The sequence below is a fragment of the Echinops telfairi genome, unplaced genomic scaffold, assembly GCF_000313985.2.
Source record: "Echinops telfairi isolate 266 unplaced genomic scaffold, ASM31398v2 ScPeMD7_10;HRSCAF=50, whole genome shotgun sequence".
NCBI classification, from domain to species: domain Eukaryota; kingdom Metazoa; phylum Chordata; class Mammalia; order Afrosoricida; family Tenrecidae; genus Echinops; species Echinops telfairi.
In genome coordinates, this window is record NW_022103907.1 from 12,553,678 (window position 1) to 12,581,003 (window position 27,326).

General features: G+C 49.2%; 1 protein-coding gene across 1 annotated transcript in view; it reads left to right on the forward strand.

The window, feature by feature from the left end:
* The window catches only part of GALM (galactose mutarotase), a 72,199-nt gene that overhangs the window by 23,126 nt on the left and 21,747 nt on the right, over positions 1-27,326 (forward strand). Inside the window, exon 3 of the mRNA XM_045287030.1 lies at positions 4,212-4,293. Coding sequence (XP_045142965.1) covers positions 4,212-4,293 — 82 coding nt within the window. The remainder of the gene's footprint in view (positions 1-4,211; positions 4,294-27,326) is intronic.

Below are 27,326 nucleotides of genomic sequence, written 5' to 3' on the forward strand. Positions count from 1 at the left end.
TTTTCTATAATTGGGATATCCTATTTTGTAGAGAGAGGGATCTAGTGGAAGAAATTCAGAAACAGAGACATTGTGCATGAAGTATTACCTCTGTCAATATGCTCCCATGAAGGAGACAAGCCGTGGGGGTAGGGACGATCACTAAGGTTCTTTCTGTCCACCTGGCAAGAGGATCCTCCTGCCAGGGTTTTCTATCCTTTCAATCCAACAAGAACTGATCGTGACAGGTTTTTCTAAGTCTCTTCTCAGAAGCTGAATAGATTATAAACCCCACCTGGCAGAGTGGTCAGTGAGCTTCCCGTCCTTAGGTCAGTCTAGCTGAACTGCTCAGCCACCAGCTTCAGAATTGAGGGGAGGCAGTGACCTCCCATCTTCGGGGGCATTCAGGTAGGAGCGAACAGTCTTGGATCACCAGGCTTGGATCCAGACGTCTCTGCATCTCCAGAACATCTCTAGTCCTACCTGGAGAAGCATCATCATCATTCAAAAACTCCCCGGGGAAGGAGCTCTAGACTTGATCGTGAAAATAATCAGCCCATCATACGTATTTTCACTTTGTATTGATTTCATTTGATAGGCAGCATTTTTGTTCTACTTGGGGCCCAAGCATGGAGAACTTGCCACTTCTGAGTTGACACCTTGGGGACGTTGAAAGTGTGAGGGTGGGGAGAACCATGGTTTTCAAAGAATGGAAACAGTAGCGGTTTGGTTTGTCTGTTGTTGCACACACACACACACACACACACACACACACTCCCTGGTTTCACCCCCCACCCCCTGGTTTCACCTGTTCCTAACACACAACTGGGATAGGCAGGATGTGAGACACACTTCTGACCAATGAAATGTGGGAACAAGCTTTTACTGAAACTCCACCTAAAGAGCTATGGGAACAGGCCAAGATGAATTTGACATGGCAAGCAAGAGCTGTCGTTCAGGTATAACTGAGTCAGCATGTTATCAAGGGCCCATAAACTTCCATCCTCCCATTCTGCTACTTCCGTTTTTTTGGATTTTTATCTTCAGACTTGTTCCCCTCTGGTCACAGATGGCTCCAGGCCCCATCTCCTTCCACAGTTACATTGAGACAAGCAAAGAGGTCCTTCTTTTCTATATGTTTCTAATCTTCCCTTTGGAAGAACAAGGACAGCCTGGCCTGGAAGCCCCTCAGCAGACTTGCACTCACCTTTCACTGGCCAAAAGTGTGGCCCAAGCCTTGCCTCATCCAGTCACAGAAAGGAAATTAGACTGGTATTTCCCTGGCTAATCCGATTCTAGGCCAATCAAAATTCACTCTCTGGGGCTGGCGGGGGAGGTCTTTCTTCCTAAAGTAGATGGTCTAGAATAGGATGAAGAAACAAATCAAGATTCTGTCAGGGCTAAGGGGTGTGCTGAAAAGGGGTTGCGTGGCTTTGGGATGATAACCCAGTGGGTATTATACCCTGCTAAAGGTGATCGTTGCTGCAGTAAGACAATGTTAGTGGCAGTGCCCAAGGTCTTTAATGCCTCCCACAAGCCATCACGTTCTGTAGATGCTTAATGCTACAGAACTAGAAGCAGCCAGGCAGAGTTAACTAAAACAAACACTGAACTCAGAGAGGGGCCTCAAAATGTCTTTGTGAATCAACATTTCTTGCTAAGTGTTCATCAACTTTGAAAGGGAATTAATCCAGCCGTCGTCATGTTCCACCACAGTGGATCACCCCCGCCCGGGCCAGGGAAGATGCTCAGGAAGCATGCAACCCTTTCGGGAAGGCATTGGTGCAGCGGTGACCCGGTGACCTTGGAGACAGTTGCTGTTCAATACGTGCTCCTTTCTCCCCCAGCCTTCTTTGGGACACCTGAGATTCATGAACCTAGCTGGGTGGAAGGGTTGATTTTCATGTTGAATCATTAGCTCTCTGCCCTAGTCCCCAAAACAGAGGCATTTCCTAAACAGCTTTATTCAAAATAGCAAAAAAAAAACCAAAAAACCAGGAAACAAGTTGAAAGTCTGTCAAGGAAAATGGATGAACAAATTGTGGTAAATTCGTACAATGGAATATTCTTCAGTAAAAAGGAACATTTATTGCCGATACAATCTAAACCATGACCATCTAATGAAGACTCCTGATGCATACCAAACCATGGGTGAAGCTCAAGCATGTTACCTGGCCCGCCACCACCCCATGACCAGTTGTGACCCATGGGGTTTCCACTGACGGCAGAAGGAGGTCGGCGGGCCTTTCTCCCAGGTCCATTGTAGTGGTAAGCGCTGCTGAGACTTGGCCAGCATCAACACAACACATAAGCCTCGCCTGACAGATGAGTGGGGGATTAAGCTCGTCTTCCACAGAGAAGGCGAGAATTTTGCCATCAAATAGACCCAGGGGATCAGCCCTAAATTCTCTCCCCCTCTCTCCACCCACCTCACTTCCAGAGACCCCTTTGGTGGCAGTTCCACCCTCTGAGTCAAGAGATGGGAGTAGGGAGAGTCACACAGAAAAGGGACCCTTCTAGTTACACACTGCCCTAGACATGGATATAGAACCCTCCCACTGTGCATCTGCCTGTCCCAGGCCAGAACAGGCACCAAACAGCAGCTAAGACAGAAGTGCAGGTAAGAGAGCCGTCTCTGTCCTGCCCTTACCTCCCACCCATTCTCAGCCCTCACCTGCACGTCTCTGCTGGGAGGACGAGGAGAGGACTGAGATTCCAACTGGGTTCTTCACAAGGAGAGCCTCGTGGTGCCGTTAAACCAGTTTCTGTGAGGATGCACCAGATCCTCGTGGTCTCTAAAATCTGGCCTTTCTCCCCAGAACATTCCATTTGATTGTGCGGGCTTTCATCTTTCTGACCCTAGAGTGTGTTTCCAGCTCGCCTGCAGCCCCCTGCCCCTCTCTGCTTACTTCTCGGGAAACCAGCAGACACTTTAGGTTAGCTCGGCTCAGGGCTTTCCAAGCTGGCACTATTGCCACCTGCACCGAATTCTCCTTTGTTGTAGGACTGTCCTGCACTGTAGTGCACTGGAGAATGTTGAGCAGCATCCCTGCTGTCTCCATACTGGATGCCAGTGGGACACGCACCTGTCACAGTCTCAACAGCCTAATGTGTCTCCAGATATTGCCAAGAACAACATCTGGTTCCAGTGGGGAACCAGGCAAAGTCACTCTCAGTTGAGGACCGTCGGTTTAGCTGATTCTTGAACATTCACCAAGCAAAACCCCTCACCTAATCCCCTCTCTACATTCTCTGCCACAACGCTTTAAAATGAGTGGCTCTTCGTCATTTTTAAGAAGTATCTCCTGAATCAGAAAAGCACATGGGTAAAGGATTTTCCCATTCGCTAGCATCCCAACACTCCTCAATGAAATGTTTCTCACAAGAATGCTGGGGACGTTTTTATCCCAATTTTCTATAAAAAAGATTGAGATTCTTGGAGGTGAAGTGACTTCCCAGGGCCTTTCGATAAGAGCCAGAAGTAGGCCCCAGGCCATTGAACCATTGGCCAGTGCTTTTTGTACAAGCCTTTAAGTGCTCCTGGAAGGTGAGCCACATCTTTACATAGCAGATGGGCAACTTCTTCAAAGCAAGGCCTCTGTGCTGACTCCTCTGGGTGGGAGCTGAGTGGGGTTGGGTGGGGCTAGAGAAGGGTGACAGATATGCTTCCGCTGGTGCCTTGACAGCGACTTGGCCACTGACTCTCCCTTTTTTGGTTTCCTGGCACAGGATAAAACAAAAACAAACTCCACGGAGTCCATTCCAACTCAAAGCGACCCTACAGGACAGAGTAGGACGCACTCTTCTGAGTTTCTGAGGCTCTAACTCTTTACAGGAGTAGAAAGCCTTGTCTTTCTCCTGCAGAGCAACTAGTGGTTTCAAACTACCAACCTTGAGGTTAGCAGCCCGATGTTTAACCCACCACACTGTCAGGGCTTCTTCCTGGCTCCTAAGGAAAATAGAAAATATCTCTCTGCGAATTCACCAAGGCCTGACTCTCTGACTTTTCGCCTTCGTGATTCCATTTAGAAAAGAAAGGGCACGCTGGGGTCATAGTCTAGGTGTATTCGTGGCAACCCTGTGGCCCTGTCTCCTGTACTAAAGCGAACCTGTCACCATAGTTCAGATGGGATTTTTAGGTTTTTATCAATGTCTACTAATATGTCTGTCAGAGAAGTTCTAAAGCAAACACATAAAGTAAGAGTACACATTCTTTTCTTTCTCTCTCTCAGGGCTCTCCAAATATATATGACCATGAAGTCACTATTGAAGCAGATGCTTTCTTGCCTGTGGATGAAACCCTGATTCCTACAGGTTGGTGGATTTCGAGGGAAAAGGTGGGCTGAGCTGTGGGGGGATGGTTTGCAGAACCCGAGAAGCTTCATTTACATACAATTATTTTCCTGGGCTGCAAAAATGCCTATAATTGCCATTGTTAGTTCTTGATTTTGTGTCGTTTGGTGACGGAACACTTTATCACACAAACCACGAGGCTTTTGAACAGGAAAGGGATGGTGTTGCTAAGCAAGCCAAGGCAACAGCGTGAACTGGGAAAGCCTCAAGCCCCCTGAGGCCTATGGCCCCCCTGCTGAGTGAGCCCGTAGACTCCAAACGGTCTGCTCGCAGGTGAGCCTGCGCCTTCTGAGCAGGTCAGCAGCGATGATTGTACCCAAACAGGACTTCACTAGTGCTGGACGCGATGGGACCCCATGTGGTTTGGGATGGAAGAGGGGAGGGGAGGACGAGCGTGCCCGGAGGAGGGCCAATACGCACCAGTCACCTGAGACACAGTGGGGATGGGGTCTGCTGGGAAGGTGGAATAGCAGAAGGAAAGGTACAATGCTGCCGATGTCAAACTCGTGTGTGTGTGTGTGTGTGTGTGTGTGTGTGTGTGTGTGTGTGTGTGAGAGAGAGAGAGAGAGAGAGAGAGAGAGATCACATGAGGGTAGAGGGCAACATCAGAGAGAAATTAAATAGTAGGAGGCTAGAGACGGGTGGAATTCCCCAAGGCTAAGCTTCGGATCTGGACCGGAACTCACCTCCGAGTTCGAATCATCCACTGTGTAAGATCAAAGGGGCAGCATTTATTCAAGGACGAAGGTGGGAGGGCAGGGAGAATGGAGTGGGAGACCCAGAGAGGAGGTGGGATCCCAGTGATCACTGAAGAGATTGCACTGGGTGAGCGGGAGCAGAGCGGGGCCGGAAGGCCGCATGTGAAACTGTGATGTGCTCCAGAACCCTACCGAATTCACAGCAGTCTTTTTCAAAAAAAGTAGGAGGTGAGGGGAAAGAAGAGGAATCTTGAAAGGCCTAATTGCCCTCACGTCAACCCCTCCTCCTTCAGGAAACCTGTTGCCCTCAGGCTGCCCCTGACTGACCAAGGTCTCCCAGTACGGTGCTCCATTGGTGTCGGGCAGTGACACTCTAAGGTGCTGCCTCACTCCAGTGTCAGAGTATGGCTTGCGGTGTTTGGGTCCCTCAGGGCTCTCTCTCTACTGGTTTGTAGTGAAGGCCAGGAGAGCCTTTCCCTGTGTTTCCCCTCCCACCCAAAGGTGCTATTACTGTAGCTGTCATTTCTGTTCCATTAAAAGGCTTCAAACTCACTGCCACCCAATGGATGTCGACTCATAGCCACCCTAGAGGGCAGAGTAGAACTGCCCCTGTGGGTTTCTGAGACCGACACTCTTTACGGGAGGACAAGGCCTCATCTTCCTCCTGCAGAGTGGCCGGTCGTTTTGAGTGGCTGACCTCGAGGTTAGTAGCCCAATGCGTAACCCACTAGGCCACCAGGAAGAGACAAGGGCTTCATCTTGAGCCAAGAGCCATAGTTTGCCTCTCCAGTAAGAAGATGTGTCGCCATGACTTGCCTTCTGCTGGGACAAACTAAGGAAGCGCATCACTTGTAGGACATTCTGGTAAAAAACACACAACCCCAGTTCACTTGGGAGGAAACATAAGACAACGTCAGTGGAGGGACATTTTACAAAGTGCAGGAGCCCTGGTGGCATAGTAGTTAAGCGCTCAGTTGCCAACCAAAAAGGTTGGCGATTCAAACCTACTAGCGAAGAAGTGGCGATCTACCTCCATAAAGATCCACAGCCCCGGGAAGCCTCTGGCACAGCTGTGCTCTGTCCTGTAGGGAAGCTATGAGTCGGAATCGGGTTTGGTATTCTTCAAAAAAGTTTTCTTAGACAAAGAAAAGCTAAGAAACGTCACGGTTTGGGAAGATTTAGGAGCGTGGCACCAAATGCAATGTGGTGTCCTACATTGGATCTCAAACTATAAAAAGGACAGTCGTAGGACAACTGGTGAGATATTGATAAAGTCTGTGATTTTTAATCGTAGTGTGCCAACGTTAATTTTCTGGTTTTGATCTTTCTACCAAGGTTAGTTAAATAAGATGTTAACATTTGGGGGGGGGGTCAAGAATAAAGAGGCCTGGTGGTGCTGTTGGGTAAGCATTGCGCTGCTAACTGCAAAGTCAGTGGTTCAAGCCCCCCAATCACTCTGAGGGAGAAAGATGAGACAGACTATCTGCTCCCATAGAAGTTTACATGACCTTGAAAACCCTACAGGGTCGCTGTGAGTCAGAATAGCCTTGGTGGCAGTGGGTGGAGGATATATAGAGATGTACTGTTTTCGCAACCTTCCTTTGAAGTTGATAATTATTTCCAAATTTAAAAACAATACCTCGAAGAGCTCTGAGTGGGATATTATTGTGACCTGCCTTATATTAGGTAAGGGATTCTGTTTCATTTGGGCCCACTTAACATAATTGTGTTGTATTCATAACATCTAGTGCAAAATTTTTACAGGGACAAGAGATCAACTATAAGCCTGCACACTAAGCAGCAAACCCAGATAACCTCAGACACTGGAAAATCCCATCCATGCCGTCATTACAATGAGTAATTAAAACGACTGGCAAAATGGGGAGAAATGACTACATTTTCCCTCTGGCAGCATTGGTTGGAATGTTTTCCTGCCCCCGGGGTTGGGCTGAAAGACTTTCCTATTTGTCTTGGTCATGTGAGTTATCTGCTGATGTTTACATAGTTGAGTCTGTGGGTGTGAGTAAGTGGGTGCATCTTGTTTGAGGTTCATAATTACTGAAGTGGCAGGTTGTCTACAGCAAGACTGAGCCATCTTATGACTGATAGGAGCAAAATGGACTTATAAGCTTATAAGCAGAGGTTATGAAGTAAGTGTGCATTTGTTTATAATTCCTATAAATACAGATACTCTTCAGTGAGCTATCCTGTGGAGTCTGTTTGCGCCGTGGGGAGGTTGTCATGATGGTAAGAGATCTTTTTAAATAATTCTTGAGTAGGAGCTAAACACCTTGGTCTCTGGGGAGCCAGGGCCCTGGATCTAGTCCAGCTTAGCCGTAACCCGAGGGACCGTAAGCATTACGTAGTGCTTTCACCCTTGACCTCCTTCAACTCTCTTTTCCTGCTGTGCAATTAGGAGGGACGTTGAACTGAATCAGACTATGTGGATCAGTAAATTCTCCTTAACAATAATGTGGGAGATTAATGCAGGGTCACCTGGCGTTTCATTTTACCAAGCTGGAAAACTACTGTAAATACAGGGCTAATCAAAATTTGGGGGAATTTTGGTTCTCGTTTCAGTAAAGAATTTTTTGTTGCTCTTGTTGTTTGAACCAAAACCAAACTCACTGCCACTGAGTCGGTCCAAACTCAGAGGGACCCTACATTGGACAGGCTGGTCGTGCCCTTTTGGTTTTCTGAGACTTGACATTTTTATAGACGACAGCCTCATCTTTCTCCCAAGGAGTGGCTGATGGCTTTGAACTGCTGACCTTGTGGTTAACAGCTCAATGGGAAACAGAGATAAATAGACTGCATTTATCAAAACATAATGCCAAACTGCCCTTACATAAATAAAAACAGTATCACAAAGGTTAAAAGTAATTTAATCTCCAAAAAAAATTTAATCTCAGTATAAAGAATAATTCTTTAAGTTGAATTCATTCACTCTTTAAAGAAATGCGAAAGTGTTGTTGTTAGGTGCCTTCTAGTCGGTTCCTACCCATAGCAACCTTCTGCACAACAGAACGAACCCCTGCCCACTCCTGCACCGCCGTCCTCACACTGTTCCTACGCCTGAGCCCGTTGTCGCAGCTGTGCGATAACAGACCACCCCAATGGAGCGCTGTCTCTGAGCAGCAGCAAAGACGCACGGCATCATCATGTCACACTGGGGGACCAGTCAGCAGTCAGCAGTCTCTCCTAGCTCTTCTGTGATGCTTCCGGCTCCTTGGACAGCGCTCGACTGCTGCCGCCACCACCCTCACCCCCTTTAAGACACCAGCATGTTGACGACGTTCCAACTGCTCCAGGGCTCAGGAAAAAGTCTTCCTTCTCTGGCCCCCCTTCAGTAGGTTAGTTCGCTCCTACAGAGGGTCTGCCCGTGCTCCCAGTCGCACTTCCACAGAAATGAAAGGTCTTGAGTTTCCTTTTTGGTCTTTGCCTCTTCTTGTCTCAGAAACAGGCGAATTGTATGCTTCCTGCGCACACCTCGGCTAACGGTACCCGTGCATCTGACCCACTTTCAGCTAGAACAAATCTCTAGCAAACACCAGACTCTTGACTCAGACCACAAGGCCGTGAGCAAGTGCTTGATGCTGAGACGGGTCCACCGGGCCCGCCCACCACTGGCTCCTCAGGAATCTCTACAGAGCAGTGCTCTGCAGCAGCCGGCAGGCTCGGCTCGGCTCGTGGAGGAGTCTGTAGAAAATGACCCGCTGTCTGGGGAATTGCGGGTTAGATATAAGCAGGGCTAAGTGGCAGACTCAGCACTGAGAGAAAGCACCTGCCTGGGAGGCTCCCTGATAGGAAAGGGGTCACCCACTCCTGGCCATCAGCTCCACCTCAGGGAGGCTATAGGTCAGAGCAGAACTGGCCATCTAGGGTAGGGTTATCAGGCTGCGCTCCCTCCAGAAGTAGACTGCCGCATCTCTCTCTCACCGAGCAGCTGTTTGGGCTCCAACCACTGATCTTGGGGCTGGCCGCCAAGCGTTTAGCCACTGAACCACCAGGGCGCCTTTTCATGCTAACAGTACAATTCCTGTGCACAGAGCCCTATGTGCACTTCAAAGGACAGATGAATGGGTGGGCGCATGGATGGATGGATAGATGGACACATGCATGCATGCATGAGCAGGCAGACAGGTAGGGAGATGAGAGTTAGATAAAACCTTACAGGGTAAGTTTGCCAGGCAGTGAGGAAGAGCTGGACAAGGCTGAGCAGTGCCAGAAGCAACAGAACGCCCCCCCCCACCCACCCACCCCCCCCCAAGGAGACTGCTGCACTTCTGAAGCACAGAAGACATGTTTGGGAGGGACAGAAGATGGATGGATGGGCTTCCAGGTTGGCTGGGACCGTATCACATCTCCCCAAGACTCAGGCATAGCTGCTGTCGCTGGGCTGGCCCGGGATGACCCCAGGCTGACCTGGAGTTTGAAGGGGTTCCACACAGCTTGCTGACTTATGATGTACTGGCATGTAGATCAGATGTCTGTGTGCACAGCCAGAGCTGGACCACACAGAGAGGAGGCCACTTCCCTGAGACATGCTGCCGAACCTGTGAGGCAGCCACATTCTTTCAAAGACTTCTGGGAATTGACAGGCAGTATCTAGAGGCTGTGGTTTTGTCGATTTGAGAAAAAGGAAGATGCTGGCTATCTATGAGATGAGGTGAAGGCTTATGATAATAATAGCTAGTGTTTCAGAAAGCACTTTAGAAATAAGCCACCCAAGTGACACCCGCTGAGGCTGTGTCTGGGAAGCTTTCTTATTGAACGGATAAGGAGATTGTCGTCCAAAGAGGTCAAGGAACTGAAAGATCACCCCATTCATCTCCCAGTGCACAGTGGCAGAAAGCTGGGACCCAAACCCAGGTGGTCTAGCAGTAGAACCCAGGGTCTCAACTAGCCCCACACCGCCTCAGACGCTACAGCACGATTAGGGTGCAGGGGGAGGAGAGAAGAAAGAAAGAACAGTCCATTCATTTCTTGATTTCATAGACGGACAAGATCACCCTGTAGCCAAGAAACTGGAAGGAAGCCCCAAGCTGCCAAGTGTTTGAGAAGCTTTCAACAGCTGTCAGTTCTCGTTTGTTTTGCCGTCCTTTGTACAGCTAGTGTCACAGCCTCTCTCACTGGTTTCTTCCCTGTCCCCTCCTCTAGTTTATTTCTTCTATTCAGTGAACAGAAAATCAAAGGTGCTCAAATGATGTTTCGGGACGGGGGCAGGGGGAGGAGAGAAGAAACGGAGGCTCCTGAGCAGAGTTCATAGAGTTGCAGCCACCATGGAACACAATACGGGATATTAGAGCAGCTGGACACTGAAGTGCCACGTGATCCAGCAGGACCATGACTAGGCACGGACCCTAAAGAAACACGACCCCCACACGAGGGGAGGTGCGCTCGCCCAGGTTCACAGCAGCACAGTTCACAACAGTGAGAAAGCGGAAGCGGACATGTCTTCCCTGGTTTGGGAATGTGGATGAGGGTCTTTTCTTCCTTGCTCACTGTTTGTAGTGTGGTCTTCATAGCATTATTATTTTATTTTTGGGGGGTTTTTTGGTTTTGACTGTTTCTGTGGGGTTCCCCAGTTGGTGAAGTACAGGAGGAGTGGTTGCAGTGATAATCACTGATTCAAGAGTTGATAGTGGTTGCGGGGGTGGGGAATGGGCGATAGGGGGGGTGGGAGGGGATTTCCGGAATTAAAAGTGATGGCGGGAGGGAGCACCAGCACTGACTGTGATTGCACAACTCATTTTAAAGGCGGTTTAGCTTTGGGGGGGTATTCTAAAATTGATGTGGTAATGATTGTACAATTCTCCTTGATATGATTGAACTACTGAACTATTGAATTGCATGATATGTAAATTATCTGCCAATAAAACTGTTAAAAATAAAGTAAATGGGGGAAAAGATTTTTTAAAAAGAAAGACAAAAAACTATTACTTTATAATAAATAAAAAAGCAGCAGCAAATTTCCTAGCGTTAAAGATAAGGTGACCAGACGTCTGCTTTGGGCGGGACAGTCCCGATTTTTTTAAAGAATGCACGACAAGCTAGGGAACAGTCTATTTGGTCCATATAGACCAAATGTTTAATCAAGAACATCCCCCCAGCCCCCATCAATGGTGGGGCCACTTTAAATCTGGTCACCTTAGTTAAAGAGCATGAATTTTCGTCTGGCTGTTAGCCTAACAAAACGATTAGAAAGAGAACAGCCCCAACTAACCCCGGGCCCCCCGGTTGATTCAGACCCCAATGACCCCGCGTAGGGTTTCCATAAGGCTTGTCGGAAGCAGATCTCTCTTCCAAGGAGTGGCTGAGGAGCTTGAACCACCAACATCTCCATTAGCTCCCCACGCCTCAACCCACTGCGCCAGGGGGGCTCCTGGAACTGCTCCAAAGTTATTCTAGATTCTTCCCTCTGCCCCTCAGAAACCTCACAGGCCTATGCAAACCTCATAGGATGATTGTCTCTCCCGGGGTTTTCTTCACTGTGAGATCTTATCATGATCTGGTTATGCTGGAACTATATGTTCTCAGGGTGTGTGTGTGTGTGTGTGTGTGTGTGTGTGTGTGTGTGTGTGATGCTAGCTCTGCTGAAGATGAGAAAATAACCTTGGGGAAGATTTCCACAAACAGTAAAAGAAAGAGACTTCAGTCATTTAGAGCATGCACTGGTGGTGGGACACGCCAGTTTACTAGCGGGGAAAGTGGACTTTGGGTTCATCCTGGACCCTTTTGCCCTCCGGGGCCTACTCTGTGTTTGTGGTGAAGCCCTGTAGAAGCCAGCAAGGCAATATACCTCCACCAACACTTTTGGTCTCCTTGTACAAAAATGGTTTGCACTCAGTTCTTTGGCTTACCCAGCCTTCTGCTTTCCACCCCAAATTCTTGCCTGTGTGTTTTTCCCCAGGGTCATAAAAGGCCTCATTAATTTTCCTTGGTGCTTCAAGAGAGGAAAGTTTCCATTATCATCATTGTACATTAGGGAGGTGGGAGGGGACACAACTAAGCACCAAGAACTCTGTAACTGTCTTCTAAGAACAGATGGCAGCTAAGCTGTATCTAAAGGAGTGGTTCGGCAGGAGAATTTCAGGTGGAATTGAAGAAGTTTGGGGCTTTAATTCTTCCTGGGTGTCCCAGCTGCTCCATCTGACAGAAACAGAGAGACTGCAATTTCTGCAGCTTCATGAGTCAGCATCCTACTGACTTCCAGTCTTGTTCCACAGGGCTGCCCTAATTCTGCATCTTTCCTTGATGCAAAGATGTTTTCATAGCCCCTCCCTGGCCTTTGGTGATTAATTTCTATTTACATTTGTTTCCTGATTCCTTCTTTTCATTTCCCTTCAAAAGCACTGTAGCTTGAGTTATTCTTGAGGATGGAAATCTGAGCCTTGGGAGTGCTCTCAGTAAATAAGTATTTCAGTAAATAAATATTTACAGACATTGAGTAAATAAATATTTCACATGATGGGAAACCCCAGTATCATGAGACTGTAAAACCCATGGCCAATTCTACCTTACAAATCCGGCTAGACCAGAGCATGTACATGGGTACAGATAAGAGCTCACAACACAGGGAATCCAGGACAGAGAAACCTCTCCGGATCAATAATGAGAGTAGCAATACCAGGAGGGTAGGTGGAAGATCTGTGAAAAAGGGGGAACTGATCACAATGATTGACATATAACACCCCACACACACACACCAGGGGGTGAACAATAGAAAAGTGGGTGAAGGGAGACAGCAGTCAGTGTAAGACATGAAGAAAAATAATAGTTTCTAAATTATCAAGGGTTCATGAGGGAGGGCGAGGGAGGGAGGGGGAAAAATGAGGAGCTGATACCCAGGGCTCAAGTAGAAAGAAAATGTTTTGAAAATGATGATGGCAACATACGTACAAATGTGCTTGACACAATGGATGGATGGATGGATTATGATAAGAGCTGTAAGAGCCCCCAACAAAATGATTTTTTTTAAGTTAATAAAGCATTACATCTCTTTCATTAAAAAAACAAAAAACAACCCACAGCCCTTAAGTCTACTCTGACCACCCCATGGGATTGCCAAGGCCAGGACTCAAAACACAGGGCCACCGAGGGGCTCAAACTGCCAACCTTTTGGGTAGCAGCCAAGAGCTTTAGCCACAACATACCTAGGACTGCTTCATGAGAATGTAGCACCTCTCATTTTGCAGTAGCTTTCACACTGTGGCCATAGCTTTCAGTAAACGGGGTGTCCCCCCCATGTAACTTTGGGGGGAAAGTTTTCTGGACTCCATTTTGTCTTTTACTGGCTTAATTAATGGTCTGGTGTTATAGAAAAGGAAAAGAAGACTGGCAAACCGGTACAGGGAGCCAGAGCAAGCACACTATGATGAACTCCTCTCATGGGTTAAACTCAGCCTTATCTGAGCCTCCTTTGCTTTCTCAACTGCCAGTACTTTCAGAGTTTGCACCCCCTTTGTAATTCTAGAGAACTGATCCCTCCAGGTGCAGAGGCCTCTGCAGGGCTGGAGCTGCGTGCAAAGCTCGCACAAACCAAAGCTTGCACGAAGCTGTTAGGCAGGCTGGGTTTGCGTGGCATCAGTTAGTTACTCTGTACTTCTTCAGAACAGTTGCTTTTGTGGCCTTACCAAAAGAAAAAGGGAAAAGGCAGCCCATAAAACCGTTGCTACTACATAAAACGGGAACACACTCTATGATTGGGGCACCTTCGGTCCTCTCTCGAGTGTGTTGGTGTGTTTGCTGTTGCTGGGACTGTCCCTGGAGTTTCCCTCCTCGAGGCTGGGTACCAGCAAGATGGGTTCATCACTGATGCATAGAGGTAGAAAACACTCCATTGCTGGATCCCCGTGCTACCCTTGTCAGACCTTGAGCTTCAGGACCTGAATCTAGAGTCCTGCCCTTGGCAATGAGAGAGGCTGGCCCCTGAGAACCCTGCCTAGACACTAAACCAGCTGAATGAGAACTGGTATTTCAATCCTTCCATTTCGCCAGGGACTAATTTAATTCACTCCTCGGCTTAGACCTAACACACTTCACCCCTCGACTTTTCGGAACTGCAAGCCCAGGAAGTGACCTGAGAAACGTGTACTACTTCGCTCAGCAAGATGTTAGGATCCGCACAACCCAGTGAATGCTCTAAGGAGATGGCTTTAAAGGCATATGGATAGCACTAGTTCTTTTCTCCCTCCCCCTCTTAACATGCTGCTCTTTATTCTCAGTAGAAAAGAAATTTTATAAAAATTTCCCCAATCTCTGCTATGCCCCAGCCCCCTCTGTGTTCACTTGCTGCTCTCCATTTTTTTTTTTTTTTAAAGCTCATTCTAAAATGACATAAAAGCAACCCGGTTTTGACAAAATTATAATTCTGGTAGTAACTGCTTTACCTCCAGATTGTGGTGAGAGGCCCAGCAAAACCTTTGTCTTTCACTTCAACCTTCCAGGTCTGACCTGCAATTCCACTGGTGCTATAATCACCATGCACGCACGACAGGCTCGTGCCTCCAGACTAGTCTTCTGGGTCACAGTTTACCACAAATGACACCTGTTTTGCTCTGAAGTTATTCTTAACATTTAGGTTTGAACCTTTCTAGAGCTCCTTACAGAAGGTCCCCTTAGACTTTCTATACTTCCAAAGCATTCGAATATAATCTTAGTGTCAACCAACCATCCACACGCCCCTGTTCCCATTTCTCGCCCCTTTCCACACCTTATCCATCTTTAGGCCCTGCTGATTTTTATCTCTGATGCACTTCTCAAGGTGGGTCCTCGGTTTCCTTACCTCTGTTCTGCCTGTCGGTGGCTCCTGTGCCAGTTCCGTTGCCTAGCAAGCACACCTGGGGTCCTGAAAGTAGCTCAGCAAAAAGAGAAAACTCCCTGGTTACTGATGTACTAGGTTTGTGTATGTATCGCTTAGTTCTAGTTTCACCCGACACAGAAGAATCAGGGAAAGTATACACATTCAAAAGTGAAATAAATGTTAGTTGCCCTGTCCGTGCGTATTGTGGGGGCAGGGGATGAATTGTTTCCTTGCTATGTTTGATTGCTTCTGGGATTCCATGTTCACTGCCACTGCCCTGGTTTGGACCCTCTTTTCATTGTCAATCCGTATCTGGCTTAGATGGATGAATGAGTCTAATTAATAGCTCTCTAATTCTAATCTGTCTTACAGCCTTGCTATGAATCCAAATGGGCTCAATGGCAGTGAATTTGGTTTGGTAACTGGACAGAGATTCTCTTGAAATCTCTCCTCCATTTGGCTACCAGAGTTATCTAAAGATCACCCGGTGGCCTCTCCTGGTGGCTGAGATCCTCACCAAGGAGCGCATCACTGAGTCTCTCTTTCTAAAGTGATTCTCAAGACAACAGACAGGAAGTTCCAGAAATGCCTGGGTTCCCCGCCAAGAAACACATCACTGCTCCAAGACTGGCAGCGTGAGCCCGAATGGTGGGATTTGGGGCAGGAAGAAAGCCCAGAAAGAAATGAGCACTTAGCCAAGCAGTGCGTGATCCCTATGGAAATGGCAGACTAACAGCAAGTGCATTTGCCAGAAGGGGGGTTCTATGCTAGAGCTCGGGCTACCATCTTTGGAGAACAAATGCCTTCACCACCTCCGGCCACATCTGGACAGTGGCTGGCCTCAGTCCGTTCTGGGTTCACAGCAGTCCTTCAAGGTCATCTCATTCTGAGGAGACTGAGGGGCAGCTGTGGGTGGATGAGGGGCCTGAGGCTGACATGGCTCTGGCGATGTCCCACAGCAGACTTGCACTCAGCAACATTTGTGCAGCTCGTACCGACGGCAACGTGCTGCCCGTAGAAGATGGCACCATCCCTCTGCCACAGAGCAGCTCAGGGCAGTGTTAGCGAGGAAGAGAGGGGCCGTCTGCACACAGTTCATGGAACAGTGGAGCTGAAAGAGAAGGAATTTTCCCACAAACTTTTGAAAGTCCCCTCGGGAGAGGGAGGGTTAAAAAAGGAGGGGATTTCTCTGGACTGTGAAAAGCACCCTAACATCTAGCAGCTGTGAGAGGGTGATAGCACAGAAGGTGGGGGTGGGGTGGATGTTAAGTCCAGAAACTGCTGGAAAGGCCTTTGGGCAGGTCAGCTAAAGCGAAGGAAGCCAGGTGCCAAGGGCACAAAACCTACGGCCCCTGTGTACTCGCGGTGCCTTGCTTGTGCACCCTTTGCTAGCCTGGTGCTGGGCCACCTGTGTCCTGTTAAGCAGCCGGGGTTTTCCCTTTACAGCAGTGGTTCTCAACCTGTGGGTCACAACTCCTTTGAGGGTCGAACGACCCTTTCACAGGGGTCGGCCTAAGACCATCAGAAAACATATTTCCGATGGTCTGAGGAACCAAGACACAGCTCCTCTATCCTTCGCCAGGTGGGTCCGCCCACATGCAGATATGCCCACCTATGAGTACCCAGCGTGAAGACTGTGACCCATGCATGCTACACCATGCTTCAAGACAGCATTTCATTGATTTGCCCTTAGAAATAAATATTTCACAATATAGAATTACATAGTTTTTGTGATGCATTGCTATGCTTTAATTGTGTTCAATTTGTAACAATGAGAATACATCATTCCTATCAGATGTTTACATGACAATTCATAACAGTAGCAAAATGACAGTGATGAAGTAGCAACAAAAAATAATTTTATAGTTGGGGGTCTCCACCACAAGGACTGTATTAAAGGGTCCCGGCATTAGGAAGGTTGAAAACCACTGCTTTACATCACGAAGGCCTTTGAAGAGGTAAACCAAGTGAGGGTCCTGGTAAGAGTGACAGCTTAGAAATGCTGTTCCAGCAACAGGTGGGGTAGGTCTTTATGGGAGACAAAGAGCAATGAGACAAAGAGGCTTTGGGGTTTTGCTTTAGGAACAGAAATGCATTTTCTCCCAGTTCTGGGGGCTCAGTGTCAAACCAGGATCTCAGCTGTGTGCATTCCTTCCATGAGCTTCTTTCCAGTTTATGGCGATTGCCCATGACCCTTCCTTGCTTGCAGGCTCGGCCTCCTTGTCTGCCCTCTGAGTGCACTGTGTTTCTCAGTCTGCCCACCCCCACCCCCCGCAAGACCGCACTTAAGGGATTTGCTTTAGGACCCGCCTTGCTCTGGTAAAGTAGCTCTTTTAATTTCGAGTTTACAAACCAGCCCTTCCCAGTTCAATGCCCTGCTAAGAATTTGTATTTCCACCCCAAATCGATTGAATCAGAACCTTCGTTTTAACAAGATCCACAGGTGAGCCTTACTCAATACACCTTGTGGGGATCTTGTTAAAATGTAGATAGATCTGGTGTGATCTATCTGGGATGAAAAGCAAATCTTGAGCAGGGGGTCGAAGCAGAATGAGCTGACTGGATGCCTGTTGACTAATCCAGGTGGGAGATGAGAAGGGCCCAGGTGGAAAGGATCATGTGGGAGAAGTGCAGTTGATACCAGCAGCCTGAATTGGTTGTAGTGAGTGAGGAAGCAGAAGGGCTCTGTGTTGACCCCTCATTCCCAGGGTAGCCCCTGGGCATGATTACATCACTCACCCACTGACATCAAGTTAATTCCAAGTCTTTGTGAGCCTACACAAAAGGGTAGAACTGCTCCGATGGGTTTCTGTGACTGTAACTCATTACGGGAGTAGAAAGTCTTTTCTCCCACAGAGGGGCTGGTGGTTTCAAACTGCTGACCTTACGGTTAGCAGCCCAATGCATAACCACCACGCCACCAGGGCAGTAAGAATGTAAAGATGGAGCCATCGAGTAAGCAGTTAAATAGCAGGTGCAGGAGCTGGTATAGGGTGGTGGTAATAACAGAGGTTATCTCAGAAATATGTGGTATTGACTAACAAAGCAACTTTCCTCTAGTTCTTTAATGCTTCCTCCTCCCCGCCCCCCCACACACACACTATCATGACCCCAATTCTACCTTACATATCCAGCTAGACCACAGCAGGTACACTGGTACAGATAAGAGCTCATAACACAGGGAATCCAGCACAGATAAACCTGTCAGGACCAATAATGAGAATAGCAATACCAGAGGGGTAAGAGGTAAGCAGAAAAGTGGGTGAAGGGGGACAGCAGTCAGTGTAAGACATGAAAAAAATAATTTATAAATTTTCAAGGGTTCATGAGGGAGGGAGAGTGTGGGTGGTGGCGGAAATGCACTGATGCCAAGGGCTCAAGTAGAAAGAAAATGTTTTGGGAATGATGATGGCAACATATGTACAAATGTGCTTGACACAATGGATAGGTGTATGGATTGTGATAAAAGCTGTAAAATTACTTTTAAGAAAGAAAGAAATATGTGGTGTTACAAAAGTGTTTGAAGGGACCCAGCCAGAGGAGGTGTTCAGTGGATAAGTGACATATTGGGTAGATGAGCATGATGTTAGGAGAGAAATAAAGGTTGGCGCTATGAATTAGCATGTGCTTGGTAGATTAAGCTGTGAGGAAACATTGGGAAAGAACAATGCTGTATTTTCACACGTAATGCACCCACATAAATAACATGCACCGGAAGGGGCCGCCTGATTTGCAAAAACTGTATTATGCATGCATTGTTTGTATAAATATACAGCAGTCTGGCCCCAAGGAACCCTAAAAAGCGCTTGAGGAGCCAGGCAAGTTCCCAGTAAACGAAAGGGCTGAGCTAGGAGGAGGCAATGTGTCCTGGGCGTGTTGGGAGCGACCACAGTGTCGGTGCTCCAGAAGTGAAGTCAGAGGCGACCTGGAAGAAGCCCCAGGACTGTAGGCATTGTAGCCGCTGCCTCCATCTGATGGGAGTGATGTGGGCAGAAGCTAGATGGTGGCCATTTGAGGAGTAACAGAAAGTAAGGGGCGAGCAGAGTCAGGGAGTAGAGACCCATGAGTGGTGTCCAACTAAAGCTTCAGTCTTGAAAACAGAATCTTGGGCCCCACCTGAGATTCAGATTCTCTGGCGAGCATAGAGCCAGGGAGTCTGTACATCCGAAAAGCTGCCCAGGTGAGCCCTTGGCAGCCACTGGTGTTGACCACCCTGTCAAAAAGCCCTGGGAGAAAGAGGAGAGGGTGCCTCCATGAGGTGGGGGCCGCAGGGGAGGGGAGGAGGGTTTTAGAGACAGAGGAGCTGACTGAGAAGTGCTCATCAAAGGAGGCCGAGAATTCCCAAGTTCAAGGTGGTCTCAGTTGGCGCTTCTGTGGATTGTCTCCTGTTTCTCTAAGTGGCAGTGAGGCAGGAGCAGAGAAGGTGGATGGGGGAACTTATCAGGTCAGAGAGGCAGACCTGGGTGTGAGGCAGATCAAAAGGGGTCTCCTCATCAAGGGGCCCCGGCCATGACAGTGGGACAGTGGGAGTGAAGATCCTGAGAATCAGCGATGTGAAGGACACGATGGGCAGGTCCCTGTGAGCCAGGGGAATATGGTAGGGGGTCCTAGGAGAAGAGCAGGTGTGGTGTAAATGCCTGTGCATGACTCAGGATGGCCAGGAGGCCACAGCTGAGCGGGGTGACCCAAGGGCAAACTTTCTACTGGTCTGCATCTCCCCAGATGCCATCCGCTAGAGGGCTAGGATGGCAAACTTCCTGCCGTGAAGCTGCCTCCTGTGAACTGAACCATGAAGTGTCAAATTGGCTTTGCCCCTGAAAACAGCCTGCGGCTGGGTTCAGCATCGCAGGCGCCGACATTCCACATGTGTGGTATCCAGTGCGTGCGAATCCAGCTGGCATATCCAAAGGCAGACACCCTTTCAGAAATGCTCAGTGGAAAAAGAGAGAAAATGTGGTGGACTAAAGGCAGAGACTCAAAGCATCCGTGGAAGGAAAGGGGGGAAACGCTAGCCCAGCCAGGCTTTGAGGTGGTGTGTGTTGTGGAAAGGCTACTTTAAAAAGAGAGAGAGAGAGAGAGAAATCCCAAGGTTGCCAGCCACTGAAATGAAGTGAAAATTCCCACACAGGGTGTTACTCTTAATTGTCGTTCTCCTCCTGGGTTTTTTTCCCCCCTTTCTAAAATAACAGTCAGCATTCTAGAGGTGATGTACCAAGAAGGCTTAATTATCAGATGAGTACTTGTGCCTGAGAGCCCCACTATCACCCGGCTTCCTCATGCAAATCTGACGGACTGTTCTGAGCCTGCCCAAAGAAACACAGACAGAATTGGAGCAGCTGGGCTGGAAGCCCAGCTGCCGGTCCCCATGGAGACCAGACTCCAGTGCCCAGGCAGACTCTGCCTGATGCCACAGCCAGCATCCCTCCTCCATCCTGCCTGGCGACGAGGGCAGCAGTGCGTCTGAGACTGGGTCTCCCCCAGAGGGTCTCCACATCAGCGTCTTTACTCCATCTGAGGAACCCCCTCTGTGGGAGAGGCGCTTTGAAAGCCTCCCAAGAAAGCTCTGCTGATCTGCTTTGGAGAAGCCACTGCTGTCGTGGCTGACTCCTGGCAGCCCCTGTGTGCAGCAAGGAGCTGCTCCCCAGGGCTCCTCTAGGCTGTGACGTTTCAGAAGCAGATCGCCAGGGCTGTCTGCAGAGGCACCTCTAGGTGCATTCAAACACCAACCAACCGTTTGGCTGGTAGTTGGGCATTTGTTGGCACCACCCCAGCGCCTCCCAAGAACTCCCAGCCAGGAACTCCCAGTGGAGCGGTTCTACTCGGCAAACAGGCCGCCACCAGGAGTCGGGTCCCCTCCACAAGCAGCTAGCAGCAAAAACCCCAAGTGGCGCTGGCCTTGGTCGCTTTTCCCTTTGGGGCGCCTCTTCCTCCCAAACCCTGTGCCCTCCTGCAGTCCCCTAGGCTCCCTGTACCCCCTCCTTCTTCAATCCTGCTATTCCTGCCTCTGGACCGATTTCATCAAAAGCCATTTTCCATAGCACTTTCCTTCTGCAAAGAGCTGTTCTCAGCCAATGGCCTCCCTAAAGAAAACAGGCTAGCTTTTTTATTTACAAGAGAGATGAAATATCCAAGAGAATGCACTGTATCCTGGAAGGGAGCAACCTGCTTTGTTATTTTTGATCCCTGGCCCCGATGGACTTATAGTCCTGTAACAGCACAGCTGAAAAGATCTTGTCTTCTCCGACCACCACCACCCTGTCTAATGTTGGACTCCTGCCAGTAAGGGCTCTGCCGGCCCTCAGCTACCTCGGGGACGGAATGCCCACTGTGCCTCGAGGCAGACAGTCCATCCTGGGCCAGCATGTCAGAAAGGCCTTTCTGGTATTGAGCTGAATTGTGCTTGGAGCTGTCTCCCCTCTCCCCCCACCCCCCACCCAAAAGGCCTTAGATCACAGCAAAACTGCTTTCCTGTCCCTCCCCTGAGCTGTGCCTTCTTTATTTGTGCTATTCTTCATACACCATGATTTAGCCCCTCCAGTTATTTACCTGCTGGGTGTCCATGGACAGGCCACTCTGCTTTTGATGCCCACAGCAAAACAAATAGTCCAGAAATCACCAAATTTATACACGGAAAGAATGCTCACAGGAAAATGATTTTTGTTACCTATAAATTTACCACGTTTTAAAAAGTAGCCCCGAATTGTCACCAGCACTTATAGACGGCCGGTCTGTGTGTGACTCATGTGGCACTTCGGGCCAACCCACAGGCCACATTACTGTCATTCTCACCCTTGCCGTGGCTCAGCTTCACCTCCCCCTAAGTGGTAATAATGAGCATCATTATACTTAGCAATTATGAGAGCGAGTGTAACATGATAGTTAAGAAAGAATGCAGGCTCTGGAAGCATCCTGCCTGGGTGTGCAGCCCTGTAAGTGTTAGCTGTCACCACTGCCCTCATTCCCACCCCTGGGTGAAGCATTTTCTCTGCATCCTTTAATTCTAACCACCCACGAGGGGGAACTATTATCATCCCAATTTTACACACAAGGAAACCAGAACTCTGAACGACAGTCTGGTACCCATCTGTGCATTACAATAAACACCTGGACAGTGTCCTTGTTATCTTTGGACCTAAGGGCAGGGCTGCATCAAACTTAGCCTTGATAAAATTCATCTCGTGGTTGGTGCTTTACCGACTTGTCAATCAAGTCTTCCATTTTCCTGAGTCTGCCACCCATGTGACAGACCACCCCCACTCCCGGCTTCATGCTACTACCTCTTGTGGCTCAAGAAGAACAGATCCAATGTCTTCACCCAGAACACCCACTAGGGCAGAGGCCACCTGACAACTCCGACAGATTCTGATCACTGACGCCTGTGAGGTAGCTGGGCATGAGTTGCATTTGAGCAGGTTGTCTTTGACTCCTGGCGAGCTTGCTGCTTCTGCTTTTTCAGGTCCCTCTTCCCGAATTACCCCCCTCCCCCCAAGAGAGACCAAACTCACTCCAATCCAGTCGGTTCTGACTCATAGTGACCCTATAGGACCGGGTAGAATTGCCCCTGTGGGTTTTCAAGATGATAACTCTTCATGCAAGTAGAAAGCCTCATCTTTCTCCTATGGAGTGACTGGTGGTTTCAAACTGCGGACCTTACGGTCAGCAGCATGACACATCACCACTACACTACCACGGCAGCTCCTGGGTTTGTTCTTCAGACGTTGACTCTGGGCAGAGCCAGATGCAAGGAAGGAAAGTGGGCTCTGGGGAACAGACATCCCAGAGAAGCTAGAACCAGTACTGCAGGTAGAGCTAGGAGATCGTCCTTGGCCTGCCTCTTACGCCAGAAGGGCAAACGCGAGCCTCCTCTGTTCCCACGAACCCACCGAAGATTCCATTCCCACATAGGATGAGCAAGGGCTGGCCGTCTCCTGAGAAGGGAGCCCGAGGCTTGCTGTGAATCTTAGATTGTTTGTGCATTCTGGATGATTTTCAAGGACAAGGGGATTCTTTGAGGAGATCAAATGATTGGCCCTAGGCTACTCACCTCAAGCGGGCAGTTCAAGAAGAAAGGCCTGGGGATGCACTTCTGTAACAGTAGAGCCATTGGCTCCTGTCTGGCACACAAGGGGCAGTGTTTTTTGAGGGGGTTGTAAGGAGAATGAGTGCTGATGAAGAGGCTGGGCTACAGAAAGCCATCTCTTGGCACTGCCACTGTGCCCACTGGTTGGAAACACAAGCCTGCCACCTCTCCTCATTCTCCTCAGCACCCACTCTCTCACCCAGAGCACTGGAGTGATTTGGCTGCGCTCCCTTACACCCATCCTTGTCAGGATGTGTCTGGCGCCCACCTTGGCTTCCCATGAACCCTGGTGGAGGGGGCCTGGGACTCTTCGTGGTTAGCAGGAGAGCTGGCGCCGTGAAGGACCTGGCACCTGGTCACACCACTGGGCAGCCGCTGAGCCTGGCAGGGGAAACTGTTCTGCTCCCCAGGAAACGCCCCCTCCGTGTGTGGTTGGGCGGCAGAGCTGTCCCTGTCACGTGGGCGCAGTGGCAGCCCCCCGGTAGCCTGTGTCCAGTGGATCCGAGAGGATTCGGGGAGGGTGGTCTTGGTTCTCCTGTGTGGTAGAACTGCGCCAGTGGGCATCTCCGTGTGTCGTGAAAACCGAGGGCAGACGTGGAAAGCGCCTCTGAGCCATGTGTCCTTGGTATGACCTTGTGTGGCAGGTTTTCTAGAGCCCGTTTCCACGCAGCATCCGCTGCAAGAGTTGTCAGAAACAGCAGCCCCGGTGGCGTAGAGCTTACGTGCAGGGCTGCTCACTGCGAGGCCACGGATTCTACACCACCTGCCCCTCCCAGGGGGCAGTTCTGCCCTGCCCTATAAGGTCTCTGCGAGTGGGCTTCAACTGCAGAGCCGTGAGAGTGAGCGATCAGCTGGAAACACAGTGGTTAAGGCACCAACTCCCATCTTGACGGCGCGGGGCTAAACCCTCTCCGGCATCTGCAATCGGATGCCGTGTATTTACGCTCTGAGGGCACCTGTGTAAAGTGAAGATAGTAATTGGATCTACCGCCTAGAGTTAGTTGTGAGGCTCAAGTGAGATCACAAAAGCGCTGAACAGCTCCTGACATTTAATACGAGCTTTGTAAGTATCAGCTATTCGTTATCACTTGCTCATCAGCATGCCCAGCATAGCACCCTCTCACAAAACGTCTGCTACAAACAAGACCGGGCTTAGCACCCGCATACATTAGCTCAGCGAACTACTCTTGGAAGTGGGGGTTAGCCGTCCACTTCAGTTAAGGAAACTGAAGTTCAAAGAGACTAAGTGACCCGCTCCAAGTTCAACAGCCAAGTAATTGGTGGCATCAAGATCCGGAGCCAAGTTTGTCTAACTCCAGAGCCTACGCTGTACCTGCTCTCCCACTGTCCAGATTAACAACTGTATTACCAAGTGTAGGCAGGGTGCCGGGCACCTGACATGCCTTTTCTCGTTTAATCTCCATGGCAAACCTGTGAGGTAAAGACTCCTGATAGTCCCATTCGACAGACGGAGAAACCAAGGTTCCGAGAAGCTAAGCAAGCTCCGCAAATATTTACAGCACGGGAGCAAAACCAAATCAGAGGGGCTGCCTGGTTGTGGATTCCAAGTCACAGTGATCCTGTGGGACAGAGTAGAGACTGCTCCGGAGGGTTTCCGAGGCTGTAAATCTTTATGGGAGCAGACAGCCTCGTCTTTCTCCTGAGGAGCAGTGGTGAGTTCAAACCACGGACCTTCTATTCAGCAGCCCAACACACCCCACTGAGTCCCCCCACCCCCTGACACACACACACACACACACACACACACACACACGCTCCTTACAGCCAGGTTTTCTACATCACCAGTTCACAACCTGTGGGTCAAGACCCCTTTGGGGGGTCGAACGACCCCTTCACAGGGGTCACCTGATTCATAACAGTAGCAAAATTACAGTTATGAAGTAGCAACAAAAATAATTTTATGGTGGGGGGGGCCGGGGGCAACCACAACATGAGGAGCTGTAGGAAAGGGTCCTGCACGGCATGGGGACGGTTGAGAACCACTGCTTTACATGGAGGCCCGGGGAACTCTCAGGTCCGTGCTGATCTGTTGAGCTCCGTTGCCAAACACCTAGGGACCTGATGCACCTGTGAGTCTGAGCGTGTAATTGGTGACCATGACTCCTAATACCCACCGCCACTCAGGAGTAGGCCCTTTGCCCCATCAGCCCTGCTTTCTGAGCCATCACTGGGGGCGATTTCAGCTTACGTTCTTTCCTCTTCCCACGGTGTCTGAAAGCCACAGATTTGTTCAGATCGAGACAAATGTCTCCATCTGTCTCATGGTCAGGTGTTATGTGCGTGCTCTGAGAATGTGGACGAATCAGCAGCCGCGCAGGCAGGCGGAGGCCCCCTCACAGAGCCTCTGCCAGTCGGCCCCAGACTGCATTTCTTGACCAAACATTCACAGTTACGTGACAGCCGAGGTACCTCCCCAGTGCCTGTTTCAGCATCAGATCCTGAGAGGGCGGCCTTTTTGTCACGTGTAGCAGTAGAGAGCGCATTTCACCAGCCTGTAGACCAGGGACGCAGGGCTGCACGTCAGCGTTTCAAGAAGCCTTTGGTCAATATGAGGGACCTTCAAAAGCTTGTGGGGAAATTCTGTTATTTTTCAACTCTATTCTTCCAAGACCTTTTTTTTCAGCCCCCTCCTCAAGACACGCTTTCCTGAAGCAGGGTGCCCATTCATTTTATGAAGTTCTCAATGGTATCCATGACTCAGAAAAACAGCTTACGAAGCATCAGTTAGGATTTCAAACTCACAGAATGGACACTTAGACCCCAAACCCCAAACCCTTCTTTTGGGTCCTGATTTTGGTGAAAGCATGTGCAGCCAATGGGACTCTGTTCCAACATCTTTTCATGTACAATTCCATGACTCTGCTGAAAACCTTGCCAGCTACGCTATTGCACTCAACTCTCCTTTTCCAATGATGCTCGTGAACTCACTGCCCACTTGGCTTCCCAACCATTCGTTCAGGTTGCCCTTCTCAATTTGAGCCCACAGAGGTAATTCTTTAAAAGAGCACCATGTACTAGATGACATAAGCTATTTTTCGGTCCCCTAAATACTTTGGGGTTCATTTTGGTTTTGGATTTTACATGGATCATACTTTAATGGAAATGACAATACTGCCCCAACGTGCAGGCATGGACTTTTCTCTTTCATTAATGATGTATGCTTTTATGCCTGGTCTCTGGATGAGTTGGGTGTGAGTAAGTGTAGTATGTGTGTTTAAGAGAGAAAACTAACTATGTCAGGCTACTGGTCTAGAAGAAACCTCCTGCTTCCATGAAGACTGCGGTGTTGGAGTCCTGTATGTTGGAAGTCCTGTAAGGGGTTCTCCTCCCTCATGACATCTGTGTTAGACACCGTATAAGCCCCCTGCTGTCACTGGGGAAATGGGCTCTGACAGAGGTATGGAAGTAGACACTCAACTCACTGTCATCGAGTCAATGCCCACCCATAACGACCCTACTGGATAGGGTAGACCTGTCCCTGTGGACTTCAGAGACTGTAACTCTATCAGATAGCCTCGTCTTTCTCCTGAGGAGCAGCTGGTGATTTCGAACTGCTGGCCTTGCAGTTAGCAGCCCAACATGTAACCACTATGCCACCAGTTGACACAAAGTCTATCTAAATCCTAGCGTGTCTTACATAGATTCATACATCAAAACGTAGGTATTGGGAGGATGAGGATGAGGTAGAGGAGGATTAGCCCTGAGCAAGGCGATAACCTGGATGAACAGGAGATTCCTCCACTCAGTGCCCATTGCGTGTCCTGCAGAGGCGGGCAGTAGGGCCTGCCGGCGAGGAAAAGAGCCATTCAGATCTGGGAGAACGAAAAGCTTTTAATTTACAATTCTCCCCAAATGCATTTTCTGCCAGACACTGAGAAAGAGTTCCTGTCAAAAGGAAAGAAAAAAAAATTCCCTGCCGCGTGTTTGATGCGGCGTTCATATGTACCAATTAACCTTCTACCCGGTTTCCCAAGTCTTTCATTGCCAAACCCAAGCCGAAGCTCCGTGCCCATAAACCCGAACCCAGCCAGAGCTGTCTAGTGGATTTCAACTCATGGTGACCCTGTGTGTCACACAGCAGACCTGCCCCATAGAGTTGTCTGAGCTGTCATCGCCCCAGAAGTAGATCTCCAGAACTTTCTTCACGGTGCCCTTGGGTATGTTGGAACCACCAACCTTGTGGTTAGCAGCTGAGGACCTAATGGCCATGCCAACAGGGTTCCTTAGACAGTACTGCTTTCCACTGGCGCATCACCTTCATCTTCGGGCACAAAAGGAGGCCTCTGTCGCTGCCAATGGGGCACTCAGAGGGCCATCTTTGTTACCATCCCCCTCCAGGATACAGCCCCCCTTCCTGCCTCAAGGTCACATCAAAGTCACTCTTTTTTTT